This window comes from Triticum urartu, chromosome 2 (assembly GCF_003073215.2).
Source record: "Triticum urartu cultivar G1812 chromosome 2, Tu2.1, whole genome shotgun sequence".
In the NCBI taxonomy this organism is placed as follows: Eukaryota; Viridiplantae; Streptophyta; class Magnoliopsida; order Poales; family Poaceae; genus Triticum; species Triticum urartu.
This window is the reverse complement of record NC_053023.1, coordinates 452,417,333-452,441,910: the sequence shown is the minus strand read 5'-3', so window position 1 is coordinate 452,441,910 and position 24,578 is coordinate 452,417,333. Positions and strand designations below refer to the sequence as shown.

The following is a 24,578-nucleotide window of genomic DNA, read 5'->3' as shown; positions in this document are numbered from 1 at the left end:
AGCCCGGCGCTATCAGCCTGGCGCCCTCGGATGGGCCTTGCCATGGGCCGCCAGGCGCCCGAGATCGCAACACACGTACACACATGCCGAGTGACGCTCGCCCGATCGATCAGGTGGATCAACCGCCGCACGTCTCGTCTCGCGACCGTACGCCTCGTATGCCATGCAACCCTAGCATCTTTCGCCCCCGCTCGCTTCCAGATCGATCTCCTCCGAGATTTCGTGCTCGCGTCGCGTGCAACACGCCGCCAACCTGCTCGCGTCCGATTGCTGCTTGAAGACCAAAACACGACCAACTCTGCTTCTGGATCATAACTCGCCGACGATATTCGCTCCCGCATCACGATCTCTTTCTGCAGATATTTGTCGATGCTTCCTTTTTCTAGATCAACAATTCATAGCCTCCAAACGACCTAGCTCATGATACCACTTGTTAGAATAAATCCGAGGTATACCATCGATCATCCAAGGACCAAGCAATCATACAAAGACGACATCAAGATTTGTTAACGAGGTTCACCGATATGGCTACATCCCCGGGGCCTGACTACGGGCGCTCCTTTCCGTGACACCGTCACAATACCGCACACCGGCCACCCGGGCGCCGGCACACGCCGCCGGCTCCCCCTTGCGTGTCTGTGCCTTGCATAGGTTACATCGTGTGTCTACCCCGCTATATATGAGAGGCCTAGATACAGGTGTCCTATTATGACACGACTCCACATCCTATGTAAACACAATACAACTCCTAGTCCAACTATAACCTACCTTGTACACAATATTCGACACAAATCTAACAACTACGGCAAGAGTCAAACTAATTAGATCGATTGATAGTGACATGCATGCACTTGCACACTACAGCCGGCCTATAAATACTACTCCAAGCAGCGCAAGAAAACCATCCCAAGCTAGCAAAGCCTACAAGCTTAGCCACAGACCAGTAAGATCGGTCAGTAGGAATGGCGCCCTCCAAGCTTGCCCTCTTCCTCGCCCTGAACCTGGTACTCCTTGCCGCCGCTCGGGGCTGCGGACCCAACTGCCCACCGGTCGTCCCTACCCCGCCGATCCTCCCACCGCCCGTGCCGTCGACCGGCGGGCGCAGCTGCTCGATCAACACGCTGAAGCTGGGCGTGTGCGCCAACGTGCTGAACCTGCTGAAGCTCAAGATTGGTGTGCCGGCGAATGAGGAGTGCTGCCCGCTCCTGGGCGGGCTCGCCGACCTCGACGCCGCTGTGTGCCTCTGCACCGCCATCAAGGCCAACATCCTCGGGATCAAGCTCGACGTCCCCATCGATCTCGTCCTCCTCCTCAACCAGTGCGGCAAGAAGTGCCGCTCCGACTTCACCTGCCCCATCTGATCCATCCAACCATCGATGAATATTATACACGCATAATCGTTGTATTCGTAACTAGTTTGCATGCCATACGTACACGCCATACGTATATTTTCTATGTTCCAGTTCATGTACTATATGTCAAGCGTTTGCATGGGCTCCCTCGCTCGCGCATGCATGCTTGATAAGCTTGTGATTGATCAATGACCAGTGTATCCCGTTGTGGTATCTAAATGCATGATTCATGTATTTGTAAAAGGATATACAAACTTGTCTTGGCAGTACATGAAGTTAATTTTTTCATATGTTTATTAATCCTTTTATAAAAGTTTTATGTGAATGCAGTTTTTAAGATCTAGGGGAGATATTGATACGAGACGAATAAGAAGAGGCAAAAGCCTAAGCTTGGATGCCAAGGCAACCCAAAAAAATATTCAAGAAGTCTCAAACATCTAATTTTTATTTGTTCACATGACATGTGTTATTCTTGGAGCGTCCTTTGCATTTTTTGTTTGCTTTACTTGTTGGTATTTTACAATCATCATATCCTGATCACAGTTCATAGGGAGAGACACACATTGGTCATAAATTTGTAGAATGCTCTATGCATTTCACTTATATCTTTTGAGTTGTGGTATTTAAAGAATTGTTCATTTGCTTCAGTTATACATGTCAGAGCATTTGCGAAAAAGCATGCTTTTATAGAAAGGATGATAACTCTTGCTTAACTTATTCTCCCTCCATCCTAAAATAAGTGACTTAACTTTGTACTAAAGTTATTATAAAGTTGAGTCACTTATTTTGAGACAGAAGGAGTACCTTTCTAGACAGTTGAATAGCAATTGGTTGTTTGCTTGGATTTATATACTGGAACAAAAATATAGGTATATATGGGGGAGTATAAGGTGGGGAACCCCAGGAGAGGGGATCGAAAATCGATCAAGGCACGGCACGGCGGCGGCTACCTCTTATCTTAAAACCTTAGTTCCACTTGGCCCTTCCCCCTCTCAGAGTCGACACTGATGTGCTTGTAAGGAGCGGATCTTGTAAACATAGCTACCGTAATCCAGTGAGACTCATGTCGTGCTAATAGCTCATCCCACAAGGTCCGCCGTGCAGCAGCCCCCTGGACTCCTGCGCCCTGTTTGTGCCCCGCCTCTAGCCACACAAGACCCATGCCTACCTTCTTCTCTTGTTGCTCGGCGCACGCCAACTGCTCCAAAAAAAACCCAGCCGGGTTACAATGGAAGGAAGAAGATTTCCACTTAGGCGATGACTAGTCAACACCACGCCAAGTGAGCATGAAACCTCTTTTGTTGAGTCAAGGAACTAAAGTAATCCGGTTTTAGAATTTGAGGTACTAAGATTTGCTGGTTTTAAAGTTGAAGAATCATTTCTATACTTTCAAAAGAGTTCAGAGACATAAGATATATGTTTCTAAAAGAAACATGTAGTGACGGGTGACGGCGGCAGGAGTGAGGTTTCAGCTCGAGCTGGCTCTAGGAGCAAACAGGGGGGGCTCTTTATTCACAATAACTTTGTAGATGCAATTCTAGTGCGTAGGTTGTACCTGAAATGAGATAGGAACACGGATGCTTAAGTGTTGATCCATAGACGTCCATTCTTAATTTGTTTATGCACCCTTGTTCACATGAATGTAAGCTAGCTATAATGATGTTCTCTCGACCAAGAAAAACTATAATGTGTAACTATTTTGTTCAACTCAATCAAATGGGTTCTATCTTACACCATGGCGTTTAAGCAGTATTGAAATTAGGGCCACCTATATGTCAGATAATCTAAGGGGGCAAATCTGCATTAGTCAATTTTCCGAGTTGTTGGATGGCACGATCGTACCGCCACCTGTTAACATTCTTTCCCTCACATCCTCCTCCCCGTGCGATGGTTGCTCCTCCTCCCACGTGATCTACCTTGCCCAAACCGGCAGCCTACTTCTGGCTGGCGGGCGGTGCCGCGCACCGCCTCGCCAGCCCGCCAGCCCTGAACCTCCCCGGACCGCCATGCTGCCCCCTCCCCTCCCCCTCGCGCGTGTGATCTGCAGTAAACTCGGGCGACTCCCGCACCCCCACCCTCAACCTGCATCAGTCAAATTTTGGAGTCCCTCTTGCTCGTCCTCGTCATTGTCACCCGCCTTCAGTCTCGCACAAAACAGGCTGTAACTGACGCAAAGGAAAATTTCAGGTACCTAGTGTTTAGAAAATGTGTGGAATTCTTCGTCGGCACAACCAATGATGCTGGATTAACTAATAATTATTATATAGCGAGCTGAACGTAGGTGTCCATCGGTGCCAATGAGCCACTATAATAAACCAGAGTACGGAAGATATAATAGACACATGGAATCAAAACCATACAATTCCTATACTCCCTCTGTCCGTGAATAAGTGTACATCTAGATTTTGTTCTAAGTCAAAGTCTTAAAACTGTGACCAACTTTATAGGAAAAAGTGACAACAGTTATGACACTAAATTAGTATCACTAGATTCGTTTTGACATGTAGTTTCATAATGTATCAATTTGATGTCATATGTGCTACTACTCTTTTATATAAAGTTGGTCAAAATTTTAAAGCTTTGACTTAGGACAAAGGTTAGATATACACTTATTCATGGACGGAGGGAGTATGTGTCTCCCGTGACCCCGATGATCAGGGTTACGCCATCTCATAGCGCTATCATGCCAGATATATTCCTTTGTCCGATACTATGCTCCAGATTATTATCTCTACACTTGTAAACCCATCAAATCTTTATATGCGCACAGCAGACAACATGCATATAGGAGTACTCTTCTTGGAAACTAAAGAAAAGTCTCCTGGCGCAGCTCTCGGGTTTTTGTTCATTAGCGAACAGATTAAGCTCCAATGATGGATGTTACACACGTAACATGCCAGTACAATAATGGTTGCGCATAAGTTTTCAAAATTACTACGGCAAGAGTCAAACTAATTAGCTCGTTGATAATGGCATGCATGCACTTGCACACTACAACCGGCCTATAAATACCACCTCAAACAACCAAAGAAAACCATCCCAAGCTAGCAAAGCCTACAAGCTTAGCCACAGAACAGTAAGATCGATCAGTAGCAATGGCGCCCTCCAAGCTCGCCCTTTTCCTCGCCCTGAACCTGGCCCTCCTTGCCGCGGCGCATGGCTGCGAGCCCTACTGCCCACCAGTCGTACCTACCCCGCCGATCCTCCCACCGTCTGTGCCGTCGACTGGCGGGGGCAGCTGCTCGATCAACACGCTGAAGCTGGGCGTGTGCGCCAATGTGCTGAACCTGCTGAAGCTCAAGATCGGCATGCCGGCGAACGAGGAGTGTTGCCCGCTCCTGGGTGGGCTCGCCGACCTCGACGCCGCCGTGTGCCTCTGCACCGCCATCAGGGCCAACATCCTCGGCATCAAGCTCAACGTCCCCATCGACCTCGTCCTCCTCCTCAACCAGTGCGGCAAGAAGTGCCCCTCCGACTTCACGTGCCCCATCTGATCCATCCAACCATCGATGGATGTTATACATGCATAATCGTTGCATTCGTAACTAGTTTGCATGCCATACGTACACACCATACGTATATTTTCTATGTTCCAGTCCATGTACTCTATGTCAGGCGTTTGCATGGGCTCCCTCGCTCGTGCATGCATGCTTGATAATCGTGTGATTGATCAGTGATCATTGTATCCTGTTATGGTACTTAAATGCATGATTCATGTATTTGTGAAAGGATATACATACTCGTATCATTGTATGTGTACGTGAAAGGTTTGTTCAAATTGGGTTAACACATCACCCGGAAAGAAAATGGGTTTAACTTGACCCGTGATATGCCAGCTTGAATTACATATTTATATGTACATACACATGATTGTGTCAATCCTGATCAGATTCACATATTTTCTAACACAAATACTTATCAGTGCAGCTGCGTTAATTGGGCTTTCCGGGCGCACACGCTATGTGATAAAAAAAACTCACGTTGCGTCTAAGCAGACCTGCCATAAAGGGTGTGTGTCATCGTTACAGTATAAAAAAGGAAACTATTCGGTCCTCGTCTCATCCGAACACAAGTGAAGAAAGAAAAAATGCATGCATTTATTTGGGTTTTACAAAACTTAAAAAGTCATAACTTTTGATTCGTGTATCAGAATTTAGATTCGTTTTCACCGTTGGGTTTTTCACTGTGAGTTCTTCAAACTAGATCCCATATGTGTATATTTCGATGAACTTTTTTTCTGAGCAACTTTGGGTGTTGTAGAGGCAACTTTAGTATTATAGGAAAGCAACTTATTAGTTTGCCTGCTATAATTGCCTATCAAGGAGAAGTCCTTGCCTCCCATGACCATGATGTTCACTAAATTCACATATAAGTTGTCTACCACACAATCGAGTACGCCAACACTATGTTTCAGAGTACATGCAGCATGAGCTACACCGACAGAAAACTTGTCCTAGTATCGTAGCCAACTAATCAGCGATGACATGCAAACCGGGCATCATTGTTAGGCAAGTAATTATCATTGTCAAGTTCTCGTGATTTGTTGGGACAGTTGCTTGGATTCATTTTGAACAGGTTTTTGCATTTGTGTTTTTTATATAGTTGCTTTGTTTTGGTAGACATTTGCTTGGATTATTTTGCTAGAACAATTTTCATTTTGTGTTTTCTTTGTAATTGACTTGTTTTGGATTTTTGTTAGAATAGATAAGTTGCATGGGGAGGGGAGGGGGGGGGTAAGATAGTTGTCCACAAAGGCTATTCAAGTTGGTTATACGTTTTTTCTGTCTAAAGTAGACAATCTAAGTAGGAATGCTAGGGACAGTTTCTTGGTTTTGCTAGGACTATTTTTTCATAGTTGTTATTTAGTAATGCAGTTGCTTGGATTGGATAGTACAGTTGCTTGGTTTTGTAGGATAGTTGCTCGGTTATGATAGAATAATTTTGCATTGATGTTTGGTAATACATTTGATTGGTTTTGCTATAAACAATTTTGCATTGCGTTTTGGTATTACAATTGCTTGGATTTGCTAGGACAATTGCTTGGATTTTTTGCTAGGAATAGTCGCTTTGGATCTTGCTAGAACAGTTGTGTGGATTTCTGCTAGGGGGGCAGTTGCTTAGAGTTTGCTAGAACAATTGCTATATGCAGAAGTATATAGTTGCATACACACACAAGATGAGTTGGACTTGCACACATTTTCTTGATTTTCTCATTTTACACAAACCAACCAATAGGAAACACACATGAGTTACTTGTTGAATGCACTGAAATTGCACGAAAACACCCCACAAATTGCTAATTTTTTTAGGTGATACTCAAGTACATAACGATCTGAAAGTTATTGTCCTTGTTTTGCCTCGAATAGCCCCACCGATGGTGAGCTTAGACTTTTCCATATGTAGAAGGTGCATCATGTTGTGTGTGGTTTTCTCATTTGTTTTACACAAACCAACCTAATAGGCGGTCCTATTGAGAAAAAATGAAGGTGCTTTCCTATAGCACTAAAGTTGCCTCCATCGTATCCAAAGTTGCCTTGAAAAAAATTCGACCAAACCTATCTATATGAGATCTAGTTTCGAAGAATTCGTCGCGAGAAAGCCAACTGTGAAAACAAAATTGAATTTCGATACTTAAATCAGAAGTTAAAGTTTTTTAAACTTTCTGGATCCCCAAATAAATGCACGCGGGGACATGATTTCTTTTTTAGTGAACTGTGGCCATGCGTGTGAGCTGCTCTTTTCCATATTTGGATGAGCGCTAGTTCGTACCAGTGAGCGCTCGGGCGCCCGCTAGCCATGTCCATTTTCTAATGCTTTAGCTACATCTTCTTTCTTTGTTTTTTTCTAAAACGATCCGTAATCAGATGAAAAAAAAAAGACCAACAGAAATCTTTGCTAAAAGTAAAGGCTAAATTGAAGCTTGATGTAGTCGTCTCCAATGCCACCTTTTGTATCTTGATGTTGTTGGCTGATTCATGAAGAACCATGCATGCATGCATAGTACTCCTGAGTAATTCACATGCTATGTGTACATGTACGTACGGTACACATAATTTTCAATTCATGCACATCTCCTATGTGCATGCATGCTTAAGTTAGTTGTGTTAACTCGACGGAGTTATATATGGGAGCTAGTTGTGATTGTAAGCTTGTGATTGTCTGATTGATCATTGTATCTAATAGTTATGGTATCTAAATGCATGACTCACATATTTTCACATATTTCCGGAAGATATACATACTTGTACACTTGGGTGAATAAAAAGTTTGTTCAACTTGTGTTAACTTGACCCATGATATGTCAGTTTCAATTGTATATTTATATGTGCGCGCACACATGACTGCAACAATCATGATTAGATCCACATCTTTTCACATGCATTAGCTATATCTTCTTTCTTTTTGCCTAAATGATCTGTAATCAAAGGTTGTCACGTTGAAAAGGCAAAATATACACGACCAGCCGAAATCTTTGATAAAACTAAAAGTTACATTGAAGATTCTCAATGTCCTTGTCTTTAATGCGTTTTTACATCTTGATGTTCTAGCCGATTCATGAAAACCCCAGCATGCATGCATCATACTTGTGACTAATTTGCATGACATATGTATATGCACGATACCCATAGTTTCTTGTTCATGTTTTAGTTGTCAATGCCTACATGCATGCTTAAGTTAGTTTTCTATCCTACACTGATTATGTACAGGTCATCCATCGTTGTATCCTGTTGCGGTATCTAAATGGTTCACATATTTAAAAAAGGATGTGTCAGATAATAAAAATGTACTATTTAAGCTGTGTTAAATCGACCCGTGATACCCCAACTTGAGATGTATATTTATATCTACATGCACGCCTAATTGCATCAATCATGATCTGATCAACATATTTTTCACATGCATTAGCTTCATTTTCTTTTCCTTTCTTTTTTACTTTTTTGAGTAAATTGATCTATAATCAGAGTACATCATATCAAAGAAAATAAAATATACATGTACAACATAAATCCTTGGTAAAACTAAAAGTTATATTGACGATTCTCTTTGGCATCGTCTGTAATGCCACCTTTCACATTGTTCTAGCTGATCCATGAAATCCATGCTTGCATGCATCTTACCAGTGGTTAATCCTCATGTCATACGTATGTCGTCGGTGCATGCATGCATGCATGCTTAAGTTAGTTTCCTATCCTACACTTACTATGTATAGATCATCCATCTTTGTATCTTGTTGTAGTATCTAAACGATTCACAAGTTTATAAAAGGACGCACAGAATAATAAAAAATTATTCATGTCGTGTTAACTCCACCCATGATATGCCAGCTTGAGTTGTATATTTATATGAACAAGCATGCATGATTGCATCAGTCATGATCAGATCCACATCTTTTCGCATACCTTAGCTACATTTATTTCTTTCTTTGTTCCCTAAGCAATTCGTATATCGTAATCAAAGTACATCAGATTGAAGAAAAAATTATACACATACATAAAAAATTATCAATGTAATTGTCTCTAATGGCACCTTTTACTTCTTGATGTTCTATAGTTGATCCATGAAAAGACATGCATGAATGCATCATACTCATGAATGATTTGCATGCCATATGTATACGTATGGTATACATATTTTTCAGTCCATGTCTACATCCTCAGTGCATGCATGCATGCATGCTGAAGTTAGTTTCATAACCTATGTTGACTATGTACATGTCATCCATCCTTGTATCCAGTTGTGTTACCTAAAAAATTCACATATTTTTAAAGAACCCGTGAAATAATAATAAAATATTCAAGTTGTGTTAACTCAACCCGTGATTTATGTGGCAGCTAATTATGTTGCGTGTACGCAAGCATGATTGCATGAATCATGCTCGAATCAACATATTTGTTTCATTCACTGGTTGCATCTTCTTTCTCGTCATCAATTTGCTCCTTTTTTTAGAGAAAACTTCTGATCTATTTATCGTCAATCATGACAGTACAACAAACATTAGAAATGATAAAAAATTACATTCAAATCCGTAGACCATCTAGCGATGACTACAAGCACTGGAGAATTCGCTCCTTTTTTACCACGTCTATCATTTTATTTTGAGATAGCAGCACCGAGAAGGACTGTACATATGGGCGAAGTATCGAGTGAAAACTGATTTTCAATGAAAATCTGGAAACTTGCCGTGTGAGCCATTAGATCTACAAAGAACGGCACAGACCAAAGGTGGGAATTCTAACTGGCCACTTAAACGTCAATTAGCAGAAACCCCCTTTTATCTCAATGATTAGCAGATTACTTGGCCGTATCCAACCTAACTCGCCCCGTACCATGGCGCTGCTGCCGCGGTGAATGCCACGGACACGGAGGTAGGCGGGCATAGCTGACGGGGTTCCCAACTGCGGCGACGCAGCCGTGCACCGTGCCGAAGCTCCCCTCGGCGGGAGCGCAGTCCCGAGAAGCCGAGTCAAGGGACTGGCGAGGGTGCCCGTGGCGTCGGCCTAGGGAGCCTCCCTCACCGACGACGTGGACCTTGCGGCAAGGGATTGGGACTACGTAGGAGGCGAAGAGCTCGCCGGCGCAGCCCCGGAGGTGAAGTAGAGCGACATAGCCACGCATCGCTAACAGCACCTCTGAGCTCCATGCGACGCCGTAACGGTGGCCGTGACCTGCAGTGTAGGTTGCGTGAAGTACAGCGGCGTCCGGATGTGGCAACCTCGAAGGGCAACTCGACAGCCGCGGGTTACCCCCACGCTACGTCGTTCTCTGAAGAATTGTACACTGATTTTGCAGTTCTCTGAAGAATTGTCCAGCACAAACTCTGTTCTCTGAAGTACTTTATCTGGATATGTTGAAGCCTGTGCACGGAAAGTTGCTGTTCAGTTGGTGCTGGAGCACACCAGCAAAAAGAAAAAGTTAGTGCTGGAGCTGTGCAATTAAAAAATAGGTACTGTAGTTGTGCAACTTCCTTGTAGTTTTTGAATGTGATTGTTTGCTGGTCATCGACAAACTGAAAATACTTGAAGCTTCTCTCTGCAAATGGTGCCATGAGAGCTCAGGGAGACCAATGTGATGTGTGGCCGTTTTCCTAACTACATGTTCCAGTTCACGGGTAGTGGAAGTAACACTGTGGCTCGTGAGGTCTTAGTAATGTGGGAGTACTAATCATAGATCCGTTGATTACATCAGAAATTCGAAGAGTTGTATGTGAATATATTAGAATAGGAGATGAGGGGAAAGCCACCACACAGAATTGCAACGACCAAAGCAAACAAAAACGAAGATACAGATTACAGAGTTGGACTTTTTTTTGACGGGGCTACGGCGGACTTACGTTGGCCTGAACCATTTCATTATAAGATAGAGTACATTTACAAAGGTTGAGAGTTGGGGGCGAGGGTGAGATTACACTCGGCCAATGAAAATTTAATTACAAGACTTGGGTCATCACACAATAGAAAGCAGAACTGAAATAAAAGGTCAGTTTAAATTTTTCTTCTTGAAACAAAGCACTTGATCTTCAGGTAATCTTCATTTGGGGGTTTCCATCTGCTGCCTTTCTTCATAGATGGTCTCTTGTTATTGTTGCTCCAATACTCTGTGATTTCTTTATAGTGGATTTCTGGGGAACTTAAATTTTTCTTTAGGCTGCACACTGCAGCATTCATTCAGCTAAGGAACTAAATATGAACAGCTAACCAAAAGCTAGCCCAACCCAATTGGCTGCACTAGAATTTGGACGACAGCAAATACAGACCAACAGCTTCGAAGGGCAAGCAGCGCCAAGGTTGGCGGGCTGCCATCGCACTGGGGTGGGATGGGCAGGACGAGCAGCGCCAAGGCCGCCAGACTCGTCGTCGCGTCGGAGCAGCCCCGAGGGCGCCGGGTGGTCGTTGCCTGAAGTAGCACTGAGGCCGCCGAATCACCATTGCGTGGTGCAGCACCCGCCATCGCGCGGGGGCTCGCCTGGTCGCCGTCGTCGCATAGGTCAGATGAGGCGGCGGCGAGATTTGGGTTAGAACTTGGAAGGATAGGAACGGGTAGAATAAGACAGGGAGTTACCTAATTACTGAAAGAGGGGGTTATGTGAAAAATGGAGTTAAGTGGCTGGTTAGTGCTCCCACCTTTGATCTCTGCCGCTCGCTATTGATCCAAGGTCCCACGATGGAAGTTTCCAAATTTGCACCGAATTTCAGTTTTCACTTGATACTTTGCCGTACATATGTACACTTCTTGGTAGTTAATACATATGTATCCACCACCGGGCACCGAGGAGCAAGGCTACACTTCGAACGGGGCCTTGTGAGTTTGGACTTGCGGACTGTCATGTCAGTATCTAATTGTAAAGCATGGAGGCTCAAACAGTGAAATTAGGGTAGGGAGTGGCGCGAGTAGACACTTACGTTTGTAGGTTTCAACCCCGTATGTGTCACGCGTAGTTTTAGCATTATTGGGTGATCCATGAATGGATTTTTTAAGCTTAAGCGACAAAAAAGAACCGCCGAGAAGGAAGATTCAATGATGGTGTGTCCATATATAACGTACTTAGGTGATCCATGAACTGAACTCTAAATATATTTTGTTGTGAACATACATGCATATGTGCGGTGCGAGTAAATTCTACTTTGAACCCGCAGACAATAATAATTAGTGCGGTTTGAGTAAATTCTACTATGAACCTGCAAACAGTAGTAATTATGAGTTTGACACTTTGGACAAGATTTTGGTTATTGCATATTGGTCGAGTCTGATTTTAGATTCATAATTCGACATTCAACCAGATTTAACAGTTCATTGATGTAGAACAATAGAGAAAGAGAAGGATTAGCGGAATATGATCGGTGTTGTGTCGAGCCTCCCGGACGGTTTATATAGAGTACATGGTTTGAAGGGCAGGAAGCCTCTCCTAGAGAAAAGGCCTAGATTATTACAAATCATATGCTACCAAATATAGAGATATGCCTAGATACTCTAACACCCCCCGACAGTCGTAGAGGTGGCGTCGCAGACAACGGGAGTGTCGCGGATGGTCAGACTGGAGAGAAACTGATGGTAGAAGCCGATGCGCTAACATCCCCTCGCTATCGTAGCGGGAGCACCGTGCACGGTGTCGCATCGCGAACACATTGACTATAGAGGAAGCCGCTGAGTTGCTTAAGAGAGGTGATAGCCCTTTGTGTCGAACTCGAGGAAGCCGAGAGCATGGGTGGCGGAGCCGTGGTCGAGGTAGTCGTGCGAGAGGTCGCCGTGGTCGATGTCGTGGTCGGGTGCCGGTGTCGAGAGAGCCGAACGTGAAGCCGCAGGCACATAGTGCACGAACAAAATGACGGAGACGCGTCGAGGCAGTCGTCGAGGAAGCTGATGCCGAAGAAGACGTAGTCCGAGCCGTCGAGGACGAGGTGCGGCCATAGTTTTTCTAGAACCAGGCGCACATCGGGGACAAAGGCATACTATGGTTTTGCCAGAAACGAGTACGCAAAGAAGAACTCGTCGGTGATGCGGCCGAGGCAGTCATAGAAGAGGTTATCGCTGCTATAAAAGACATTGTCGATACCGAGGAAGATGAGGTGCCGATCCGAGCTTGCAAGACTCGGGAACACGTCGGGGACGAATGCACATATCGGTATTGACAGTACAGTGCGTGCGAAGGCAGGGACCATTATGACATGTTTCCCATTGTCGTAGGGGACTAGTAGAGGAAGCCTCCATGATGGTTGTGAGGTGCAGTGCAGTGAAGAGAAAGAAGTGCCAGTGGAGTGCGCGGTTGTCGGAGTAGACGAAGTAGTCGAGGACAAGATGACGTTGGCGATGAAGTCGTGATGGACAAAGACGAAAGCGTCAAAACCAGAAACGACCTGAAGTGGTCATGTTGGATGCCCAAACTAGTCAAGAGGTAGTCGACGGGACCTGCGATGGCGAGGAGTTGCCATCAGGTTGCCTATAGAAGTGCGGCGATGGTGCTTGAAGTAGGTGTGGAAGACACCAACATGTGACGAAGACCGTGCGCGCGGACGGTGGCGATCCCGCAACCCTCGTGTGTACGTGCACTGCAGTGTTTGACAATCATCACACCATTCAGACTGTTAAGCGAAGCATGGCTGAGCGAGCGGAGGGCGGCAGGCGCGCGTAGGGAGGTGGGCAGTGGCAGAGTGCGACCGGTGTGCCATGGCCGACTACGGGTGGCGTATACAGGCGAGAAGGGCGCGTCAGCAGGGCAGCTGCGGTCGCGGGCGACAGTGGGCGAGAGGACCACCATCCTCGATGAGCGTAATTACCAAGTGTTTAGGTAGCCATCAATTGTCCTCTTTGAACCGTGCATACTTATCGTCGTGATGTGAGACAGGCTATCTGTACTGCCTGTTGGAGGCGATCGCGATAACGAGGCTAATGATCCTACTGGCTTGCGTGATAGCAGCCACTATGGCGATCGCGACCAGACTCTAGTTATGTGGCTGCTCAATGTTAGCAGTGGTGTTTAAGTAGCGCTCAATGCAACCAATACCCTCGATAAGTTCGACCATGCAGACGACAATATTGCTGTCGTTGTAATTCGCATACTGTCCAGTGGAGGATCGCCTCCGTGGTCTCGGGGAACTCCTTGCCCTCCCAGGGCGCGCCGAAAAGCGCTCGACGGTCCGAAGTGACTAAGGCAACGACAATTATGTCGGCTCGAATTCCTGATGATAGGACGCGAGCTTGGGAGACGTTGCGCAGGCGTCGTGACTTGTCACATCAGACACCTTGACCCATCGGATACTTATCCATCGCGTCCGCACATGTGTCTGGTTTCTTTCGACGCGCTAAATCGATTCTCCGTGAGTATACTGAAACTAATCGAGGTGCACCCTTGTCACCGTATCCTCCCACCGGCTTCGCGCTAAACATCGACATCCATACACTGGTTTGATCTCATACCAAGCTGCGACTGGCGAGATCGGCATGTACAAGTACGGCTTCCTGTGCCCCTAACGGTCGTTCGGTCGGGACCAGCTCAGAGCCGGACAGCGAGCGCATGAGCTCTCTCCTTGAACTGCCGAACGGTATGCCGGCGGCTGAACGGGGAATGGCTGCCACGCCAGAGATTAGATGAAAACACTGCCTCGCACTCGCCATAGACGTCGTCGAGACAAGAAGCACGTCGGAGATAGGACGTGCCGTCGTGCGAATCAGAAGTTACCTTCCGATCTCCATGCTCTGCAACCTCCAACACCAAACACCACCGGCGGCCCGTTACCCGTGGGACAGTATTAGCCCCTGATCCACACGACCTACGGAAAAGCTCGACTAGGCGCCCCTGATCATAGCTCGGTGCATGCGCACCCCTGCCACACGAGTTGTGATGCGGCCAACGCGCCGCTCCGGTTCTTGTGGAGCACAATGCGCCATATGAGTCTTCCTTCATGAGATTCAGCTCATACCATCTTCTACCGGTAAGAGACCAGCGGAGCGCACGCGACCGCCTCTTAGCAGAAGATAGACGTAGCCTCCTGAGCAGGAAAGCCCCACCAAGGGATCGCGCTGACTGTACCCATCGTGTTTCGGCAGCGCTGACAGCAAAATGCCTGTGCGATAACCTTCATTTCTCCGTCTTGCCGCCTCGAGTGTGACAGATCCTTTGAGCGTGTGTTCTTGTGTTCTGTCAGGCTCAGGTCTCACCCGAGCCACCCGTCCCGCGCCACACAGAACTTCGCACCCCACAACAGGCCAGACAGGCCCCGCATCCCACGTTCTCGGCTGCTCAGCACCTCGGCGGCTCCGTTACTGTCATAGCGACCTAACAATTCACCAATCGCCCACACCAAGCTACTGTGTGCGCTTACGAAGGTGACATGACCGGTGTTAGCTAGCGTCGGATGAGTCATCCTCTCCCTGCGGCACCGTCGGCCAGCAGCCACTCGACATACCTCATATCGACTCTCCCCCTTCCAGCGCTCGCTGCCGGCCGTTTGCTCTAGTCGCGCCCAACGCAGCCGAACGCAACGTCACCCCCTTCTGCGCCGGCCCTCGCCGCCTGAACCCCCGTAATAAGCACGCCCAAGTCGGCGAGCAGGTCGGCCCATGACATGCTAGTGTAATGCGTGGCTATTCTGTGGCGCGTTGCTGGCTGCTGGGCTCGCGGTGTGCTCTCTCAGGAACGACTGCTGCCACCTCGCTAGAGCTTGTTGGGTTCGGGTCGTCAGCAAGGGCAGCCGATCATGCACATCTCGTCGCCCGTCGTAGGCTTCCGACCCCTTATGTTCGCTCACGCTCAACTGCGTGACGCACCCTTTGTGCAGCTGCATCAGAAGGGGAGGCCGACGAGTGAGTCTCGCGTGCCCCGCACGTGACAGGGCAAGTGGGATTCAGTTTCTCTTCTCTTGGGGCAAGTTGCACTCGCCCCCGAGCTAGCTCAGAGGACAAGAGCATCACCTTGCCGAAAGTGGAGATCCACCTCATGAGCGCAAGCGTCTTTAGGCCAGTATTGTACCATCTGTGCGTCGTTGCCCCGATACCCTGGGATTACACCACGATCCGTGTAGCGTGTGAGTCTTGCTGGGGTCTTTGTGTATTTCAGCTCATGCGCAAGCCTCCGGCCCGGGGAGGGCGGTCCCGCCGTCCGTCTTCGTGGTCTCCTTACAATACGGACTCCATTCACCGTGTCATTAGACCTCCGTTCGTGAACCGGTAAACGAGGTATCCCTAGTGATCCACCAGCGATAGTGTCCTCCCTACCCTGCTACTGGCGCGCTATAGGGGGCGCGCTGTGAAAATCTGTCTTATCGAGGCAAGCGGCTTCGTCGTGGCCATCGTTCCAAGGAAGAAGACGACCGAGCTTGGCGGCGCCATCTGCGGATGCGGTGGATGCCCGCGCAACGACAGAAAAGCTAAGTCATGCGAAACTTTAAGCAATCTTTTATATATATGGCTATTATCCTTGAAGGCCATGCCCTGTGTATGGAAAACTGCACGCAAAGGGGACCTTCCACAATTGGCAACACCTTTGTTTTGTTTCGAGTCCGCTCAACAGCTCAAGCGGTTGCGTCGAGAATGGCGAGGTAGCCTTCCGCAATTGGCAACGCTCTCGATTCTGACTCGAGTCAAGCTCGACAGTTCGAGCGGCCGCGTTGAGAGCTGTAAGGTGGTTCGCCTGGCAGCAAGCACATTCAGCAGGCTATTGGGGATCCGTCCCCAAGGTGTCGCCTTGGGTTTACGCGCCGGCGAGCCTACCCGGTTAACGTAGGGCGGACTAATACGTCTCCAACATATCTATAATTTTTTATTGCTCCATGCTATTATATTATCTATTTTGGATGTTAATGGGCTTTATTTTACACTTTTATATCATTTTTGGGACTAACCTACTAATTGGCCGGAGGCCCAGCCCAAATTGCTGTTTTTTTGCCTATTTTAGGGTTTCGAAGAAAAGGAATATCAAACGGAGTCCAAACGGAATGAAACCTTCGGGAACGTGATTTTCTCAACAAACGTGATCTAGGAGACTTGGAGTGGCCGTCAAGAAACAAGGGAGGAAGGCACGAGGCAGGGGGCGCGCCTACCCCCCTGGGCGCGCCCTCCACCCTCGTGGGCCCTCCTGCTCCACCGACGTACTTCTTCCTCCTATATATATCCACGTACCCCCAAACATCCAGGAGCACCACAAAAACCTAATTCCACCGCCGCAACCTTCTGTACTCGAGAGATCCCATCTTGGCCTTTTCCGGAGCTCCACCGGAGGCATTGATCACGGAGGGCCTCTACATCAACTCCATGGCCTCTCCGGTGATGTGTGAGTAGTTTACTTCAGACCTTCAGGTCCATAGTTATTAGCTAGATGGCTTCTTCTCTCTCTTTGGATCTCAATACAAAGTTCTCCTCGACTTCTTGGAGATCTATTCGATGTAATCTTCTTTTGCGGTGTGTTTGTCGAGATCCGATGAATTGTGGGTTTATGATCCAGATTATCTATGAACAATATTTGTTCTCCTCTGAATTCTTTTATGTATGATTGGTTTATCTTTGCAAGTCTCTTTGAATTATCAGTTTGGTTTGGCCTACTAGATTGATCTTTCTTGCAATGGGAGAAGTGCTTAGCTTTGGGTTCAATCTTGCGGTGCTCGATCAGCTCAGGACAGAAAGGGAACCGACACGTATTGTATTGTTGCCATCGAGGATAAAAAGATGGGGTTTATATCATATTGCATGAGTTTATCCCTCTACATCATGTCATCTTCTTAAAGCATTACTCTGTTCTTTGAACTTAATACTCTAGATGCATGCTGGATAGCGGTCGATGTGTGGAGTAATAGTAGTAGATGCAGAATCGTTTCGGTCTACTTGTCGCGGACGTGATGCCTATATACATGATCATACCTAGATATTCTCATAACTATGCTCAATTCTATCAATTGCTCGACAGTAATTCGTTTACCCACCGTAATACTTATGCTCTTGAGAGAAGCCACTAGTGAAACCTATGGCCCCCGGGTCTATCTTCCATCATATTAATCTTCCAATACTTAGTTATTTCCTTTGCCATTTATTTTACTTTGGCATCTTTATTTCTCTTTATCATAAAAATACCAAAAATATTATCTTATCATATCTATCAGATCTCACTATCGTAAGTGACCGTGAAGGTTGACAACCCCTTTATCGCGTTGGTTGCGAGTTTATTTGTTTGTGTAGGTGTGACTCTGGCCGTGGCCTCCTACTGGATTGATACCTTGGTTCTCAAAAACTGAGGGAAATACTTACGCTGCTCTACTGCATCACCCTTTCCTCTTCAAGGGAAAACCAACGCAGTTGCTCAAGAGGTAGCATGGACCATACAGGGGAAGATTAGTCCAAAAATAATAACGAAAGTTGCCAAAAGTATGCAGAGTTATATTACATCAATTGTTGCTGCGGTTCTAACTAAAGATATAAATTGTCTTGGCCATGAACCCGCAGCGGCAACGAGAAACGGGGTGCCTAATCCCGGCGCTGGCCCTCCACCCTCTCGATTCCACCGATGAGGCTGATGATGGGCTTGATACGCTCCTTGAGCGTCGCGAGGTCGCATCCTTCGGCAAGCTATCCGGCGCGGCATCGAAGTCGAGGTTGGGGTTCCCAGTGCGCCACCTTGGTGAGAACCTTGGTCATGTCCACCCCGGGCAAAGCCTCCTGGACTCATCGACCAGGGAGGCCGCCCGGTTGGAGTGGAGCTGCTCCAGGGCCCCGAGGACGCCTCGAAGAAGATGGCTCTTGGCATTGGGCACTCGCGTTGCGCTCCGGGGTATACCTCATTTGGCATCCCCATGGTAGCTGCGTGGTGATCCTACCGGCGACGCCTTCGAGGCGCCCGATCCAGCGGTTCTCGCCTTCCACAAAATCCTTGTGGTTGGCGGCTTCATTCTTTCCGCAGCTTGCTTCTCGGTCCAGGTCCTTGGCCAGGGCCTCCTCCCGGGATTTGCCCTCCGACAGCATCCCCTCGAACCCTCCAGCTTCAGCCTTGAGGTCTTTATGGATTTGTTGGCCTGAGAAGCTGCCACGGCCAGTGGACGATAAGCCGCCCTGCCGCCCTGCGCCTCAATCAAGGGCGCGCCACGGTCTTGACAGTCGCATGCTTGTGATCCATTTCGTTCCGCTGGACTACAAGGCTACCAGGCATGACCCCTCTCCATCCTTCCAGCTTCTGTCCCAGCTCCACCGCCTCAGCCTGCCCTCTCGATACTCTTCTCCCTCTCCGCCCTCGTCAGCCCCAGTACGTGCCCCTGCGTGCACAGCCTCGACGCGCCCTCCATGGTCGCCCTCCTATCTAAAGCCTCCTGGGTACCGCAGCACACAACTTTCACCTCGCTCCTTGCCGCAGACTGCGCAAAGCTTCTCTCGCGCGCGGCAAAATCCTCCTGGCCAGGAGTTCAGTCGCCAGCCTGATTGTGCTCCTCATGCGATCGCCCCGGCGACGCCCAGTCTCGCCGCTCCTGCGCCCGTCCTCGATGTCGGCCAACTCCATGTGACGGCATCAAGCCGTTCGCACCTGCCCAGCTCGCCCTGGCGCCTTCAGCCCCTTGCAAGCTGGCAGAACCAGTTTGCACCCCACTCCGGCCGTACGTCCCATTAGGGCCCCCCTACGTCGCTGTTCTCCCCGTTGCGTCATACTGTTGGCCTCCGCAGCAGTGGGCGCCGTGCGACCGACTCTCCGAAACTGCGCCCATGGCCTGGAGACAGCCGGCCTGCCGATTTCTGCAAGCCCGCCACCACCGGCGCTTCTGTGTTGTCGATGACCTGAGCCCAGCGGCCAGCACCTCCTCGTCGAACCACCTCTCCCTCGATGGCGCCTTAGGAGCTGATGCCTCGGAAGGTGGACCGAAAAGGCTTGCTCACCCTCAGGTACCTGCCGGAGCCAGAGGCAGCGGAGGAGGAAGGCTGGTCACCAGCCACCTCCTCCTCGGCAACGGGCTCGCCGGCCTCTCACTCAGGTCCCTTCCGGCCTCCTCGGCAGTAGCCTTGCCGGGCTCCCCGGCAGGCCCCTTGGCGGCGTCCTCGGCAGCGATCTTCTAGGCCTCCGCCGCGGCGTCCTTGGCGACATCCTCGATGATGGTGTCCAGGTCCTCCCGGTCTGCCGGGAGAGGATCTGGATATCGGAAGGGGGGGTGAAGTGAAGCCAAGACCAAGATTCAAGAAGAAGAAAAAGGATGGAGGGCGAATGGCTTACCAGTGCCAGGTTGGGAGGACAGAGGCCCCCTCCCCGCCAACATCAGGTGCGCCGAGGTGTCCTGCCAACCATTGTCCTCCCGCCCAAAAGATACGCTTGATCGGAAGGGCCGGTTGCTGAAGTCAGCGCCGACAAGACCTACTCAGTGAAGAGAGTAAAAGGATGGAAGGCCGGCGAAGTTGTTTTTCTTACCGAGTGCCAGGTTTGGAGAACTAAGGCCCCCTCCTTCTCGCTTACACATTCATGCGGTGCCTCGGCTGCCGACCGTGCGTGGTGTGCTGTCGATGTGGTCTCCACTCGCCAAGCTTTGCCTCCTCCCCTCCGGTTTGTCTGCACCAAACAATTTCGGGGGCTTGCGGCGACCGTTCCCGTGTGTCGATTCTTTACTCCAAATGTTGTGTCGTGCATGGCTCCTTTTTGCCCCACCTCCTGTGAGGGGCTTACGCCGTGGGAGTCGTTCTGAGCCGCGCACACAACGCCCCCTTCGTCCGCGTCGGCACTGCCTCCACTCGGTGACGTGGCTGCTTGGCTCGACAATGCGGCGAGGTGGGCGCGGTCCGGGGTGCCCCTCTAGTATCCTCCCGCTAATTGTCCTCCTCCTCTGCGATCTCGGCAAGGTCACGCGCCTAAGACCACACCCTCACACCACGTCACGAGGGTGATGGTGGCCGAACTTCGCTCGGGGGCCTCTGTCCGGGCTGCTCACCACCACCAGTGGCGCCCTAGAGGTGCCCGCCGAGGGCTGGCCGCCACGAGAGACCTGGCCCTCTTCGCCCTCTGGGCCAGCATCTCCGCATCCCTGCCGAGACGAAAACAAGTCAAGATAAGAAGCACAGTTAGAGGAGCTGGAGATGACGAAAGGAAACGACACTTACTCGTCCTCCACCTCCTCTTCTGCTACCTTCCTCTTCCTCCTCGGGCTGAGAGACCTGAGGTCAAAGAAGACCTCAGTGTCGTCGCCTGCGGGAGGAGGGGAAGCATGCGGAGTTGGGGAACGCTTGGACAAAGAAGAGGCAGATGCTTTCTTCTTCGCCACCGCAGCCTTCACCAACTTCTTCGCCGCCACGGCCCTCATTTGGCGTGTGGACGTCTCCTCGGCATGCGGGTTGCGCGGCCCTGCCGGGCCGAACCGGCTCGCCGAGCTGGCCCGCCACAGGACTCGCCCTTTCCCCGCGGCTGGGGGCTCGACAGCTTTAGCTTCCTCCTCGGACGACTCGTCGTCATCGTCCTCGACAAGAGGGGCCCTGGTGCGGGCGCTGCTAGCCTCCCTAGTGGACTCTGCCCACTGGGCGAGTTCCTTCTCCTCTACGGCCGCCGCGGCCTTGTCCTCCACGCCGCCGGCGTGCGGCCTCCTTGGCGAGCTCCGCCTCTCGCCCTGCAGCCTGGCGACGATTGTAGTCCAGCTTCGCCTAGGTGGTGTCCTGGACGAGCCGCGGCTCGTCGCGGACGTACTTCTCCTCCAGACTGTCAAAGAACTCCTGCACCTGCTCCTCTGGCAGCTCGGCCCAATTTAGCGGGCGGCCGTGCGCTCGTTGCAAGTCCAGGCATTCCAATGGCGTGATTTCACTATCCCGTATGCGAAGTTAACTTCCGCTCAAGTGGACCACCGCCCGAACCGTGCAACCCCCTAAAGCCTCTCGCCCTCACCCGCATGGCGCCTTGTTCCCCGGCGCGGCCCTCGCGCCGGAACCTTTCTCAGCCCCTTTTTTCCGACGTGCGCCCCAACGTCTCTGGCGAACGCGTGAGGTATTCGATCGCCCCCGCCGACATGCGTACCGACTAAAGTATACAGCGATGCGGTCCCAGCACCATGAAGATTAGATAGGATCGAGACACAGAAGGATCCACGGCCCTGCATGCATACTCGGCCCCGCGAATTCCGTCAAGGAGCCCGGGAGCGCAAAGTCAGGCCCACCGGCGGCGCCTCCTTCCCCCCTTGTAGTTCGATGATCTACGTGCAGGGCGTGTCTGCCACCCACCTTTGGTCGCGCGGAATGAAATCCGCCGGCCATCGACCAGCCCTGGGGGGGGGGGGGGGGGGGGGGGGGGGGATGATGGGGCATCCAGCCACGCGCATCATCCCCGCCAACTACGCTGAGGCCGCCCCGAATCGGTACCGTTTTTCGTTGACTACTTCTCTTGCGGCCTCTGCCCTCCTTTCTTCGATTTCTTCAATGATGTCATGCACACATTTGGCTTCCACCTTCTGGATTTTACTCCAAATGTTGTGTCGTGCATGGCTCCTTTTGCCCACCTCTGTGAGGGCTTCGCCGGAGTCGTCCCCAACACGGCGCTCTTCCGCCATTACTTTTACCCTCGCATCCAGGGGGAGGCGCCATCTCTAGTTGTGTCACCTAGATCCCGAGGTCCAAAGGCACGTACCCAGAGGGCGCCCAGAAGGAGAGGTGGGAAGAATGGCGGGGCCGGTGGTGCTGGATCGAGGAGGACAACCCATAGGAGTTCTGCCAGGTTCGCCAGGCGCCGCCGGTTTGCAGGCCTGACTGGGGCGACTTCAATGCCCAGGACGACAAGCTCAAGATCACCATCACCCGGATTCTTCGCCTCACCGAGGCCGGGATCACCCTTGAGATGATCGGGGCGGATTTCATCCGCCGCCAAATCGCTCCGCTACATAACAAGGGGAGGCCGGCCTGGCTCTTCACGAATGCGGCCGATATCATGAGGCTTTGCCCCGGCCTCGACCACAACTTCATGGTGCTGGCGCACGCTCACTTCTGCCAGCGGCTCTTCCAGCTTGACGTGGGCCGCGACGGGAAGGCCGAGAGGTCCGGCAAGGCCGCGAAGGCGGACAAGGTCGCCAAGGGGCCCTTGTTTGGGTTGCCGGTGGGGGTGGTCCCACTGAGCAATAACTCGCACCGGAATGACATCATCGCCATGATGCTGGACTGCAACGCGCACGGCCCCGTCTCAAATTGGGCCGAGCTGCCAGAGGAGCAGGTGCAGGAGTTCTTTGACAGTCTGGAGGAGAAGTACGTCCGCGACGAGCCGCGGCTCGTCCAGGACACCACCTAGGCGAAGCTGGACTAAATCGTCGCCAGGGCGGCGGAGGCGGAGCTCGCCAAGGAGGCCGACAACGCCGGCGGCGTGGAGGACAAGGCCGCGGCGGCCGTAGAGGAGAAGGAACTCGCCCAGTGGGCAGAGTCCACTAGGGAGGCTAGCAGCGCCCGCACCAGGGCCCCTCTTGTCGAGGACGATGACGACGAGTCGTCCGAGGAGGAAGCTAAAGCTGTCGAGCCCCCAGCCGCGGGGAAAGGGCGAGTCCTGTGGCGGGCCAGCTCCGGCGAGCCGGTTCGGCCCGGCAGGGCCGCGCAACCCCAGCATGCCGAGGAGACGTCCACACGCCAAATGAGGGCCGTGGCGGCGAAGAAGTTGGTGAAGGCTGCGGTGGCGAAGAAGAAAGCATCTGCCTCTTCTTTGTCCAAGCGTTCCCCAACTCCGCATGCTTCCCCTCCTCCCGCAGGCGACGACACTGAGGTCTTCTTTGACCTCAGGTCTCTCAGCCCGAGGAGGAAGAGGAAGGTAGCAGAAGAGGAGGTGGAGGACGAGTAAGTGTCGTTTCCTTTCGTCATCTCCAGCTCCTCTAACTGTGCTTCTTATCTTGACTTGTTTTCGTCTCGGCAGGGATGCGGAGATGCTGGCCCAGAGGGCGAAGAGGGCCAGGTCCTCAGTAGGCGGCTAGCCCTCGGCGGGCACCTCTAGGGCGCCACTGGTGGTGGTGAGCAGCCCGGACAGCAGCCCCCAGCGTAAGTTCGCCACTCACCCCTCGTCGACGTGTGTCGAGGGTGTGGTCCATTGGCGCTGACCTTGCCGAGATCGCAGGAGGAGGACAATAGCGGGAGGATCCACTAAGGGCCACCCCCGACGCGCCACCCCCATTGACCACACCACCCCGAGGGGCGTCCCCGGCAAGGGTGCCAAGCACCGAGCCGATGCACACGGAGGAGGAGGAGGCAAGCTTGGGCACTGGTGGCCACACCTCGGCACCTGATGTTGGCGAGGAGGGGGCCTCTTCCTCCCAACCTGGCACTGGTAAGCCATTCGCCCTCCATCCTTTTTCTTCTTCTTGAATCTTGGTCTTGGCTTCACTTCACCCCCCCTTCCGATATCCAGATGTTGGCGACACCTCGGCACCTGATGTTGGCGAGGAGGGGGCCTCTTCCTCCCAACCTGGCACTGGTAAGCCATTCGCCCTCCATCCTTTTTCTTCTTCTTGAATCTTGGTCTTGGCTTCACTTCACCCCCCCTTCCGATATCCAGATGTTGGCGACACCTCGGCACCTGATGTTGGCGAGGAGGGGGCCTCTTCCTCCCAACCTGGCACTGGTAAGCCATTCGCCCTCCATCCTTTTTCTTCTTCTTGAATCTTGGTCTTGGCTTCACTTCACCCCCCCTTCCGATATCCAGATCCTCTCCCGGCAGACCGGGAGGACCTGGACACCATCATCGAGGATGTCGCCAAGGACGCCGCGGCGGAGGCCTAGAAGATCGCTGCCGAGGACGCCGCCAAGGGGCCTGCCGGGGAGCCCGGCAAG

The 24,578-nt window shown here is 50.7% G+C and overlaps 2 protein-coding genes across 2 annotated transcripts; both read left to right on the top strand.

Moving 5' to 3' along the window:
- The first annotated feature begins 909 nt into the window (after positions 1 to 909).
- On the top strand, positions 910 to 1,621 carry LOC125541662 (cortical cell-delineating protein-like). Its single transcript, XM_048705010.1, has one exon. It carries the CDS (start codon positions 963 to 965, stop codon positions 1,359 to 1,361), a length of 399 nt encoding a protein of 132 aa, XP_048560967.1. The 5' UTR covers positions 910 to 962; the 3' UTR covers positions 1,362 to 1,621.
- Positions 1,622 to 4,379: 2,758 nt separating this feature from the next.
- LOC125541661 (cortical cell-delineating protein-like) lies at positions 4,380 to 5,100 on the top strand. Its single transcript, XM_048705009.1, has one exon. The coding sequence runs from the start codon at positions 4,448 to 4,450 to the stop codon at positions 4,844 to 4,846; it is 399 nt and encodes a 132-aa protein (XP_048560966.1). The 5' UTR covers positions 4,380 to 4,447; the 3' UTR covers positions 4,847 to 5,100.
- Positions 5,101 to 24,578: the final 19,478 nt, after the last annotated feature.

What these genes read in the sequence shown, in the direction of transcription:
- LOC125541661 (XM_048705009.1), top strand. Translation starts at nt 4,448, where the DNA reads ATGGCGCCCTCCAAGCTCGCCCTTTTCCTCGCCCTGAACCTGGCCCTC.
- LOC125541662 (XM_048705010.1), top strand. Translation starts at nt 963, where the DNA reads ATGGCGCCCTCCAAGCTTGCCCTCTTCCTCGCCCTGAACCTGGTACTC.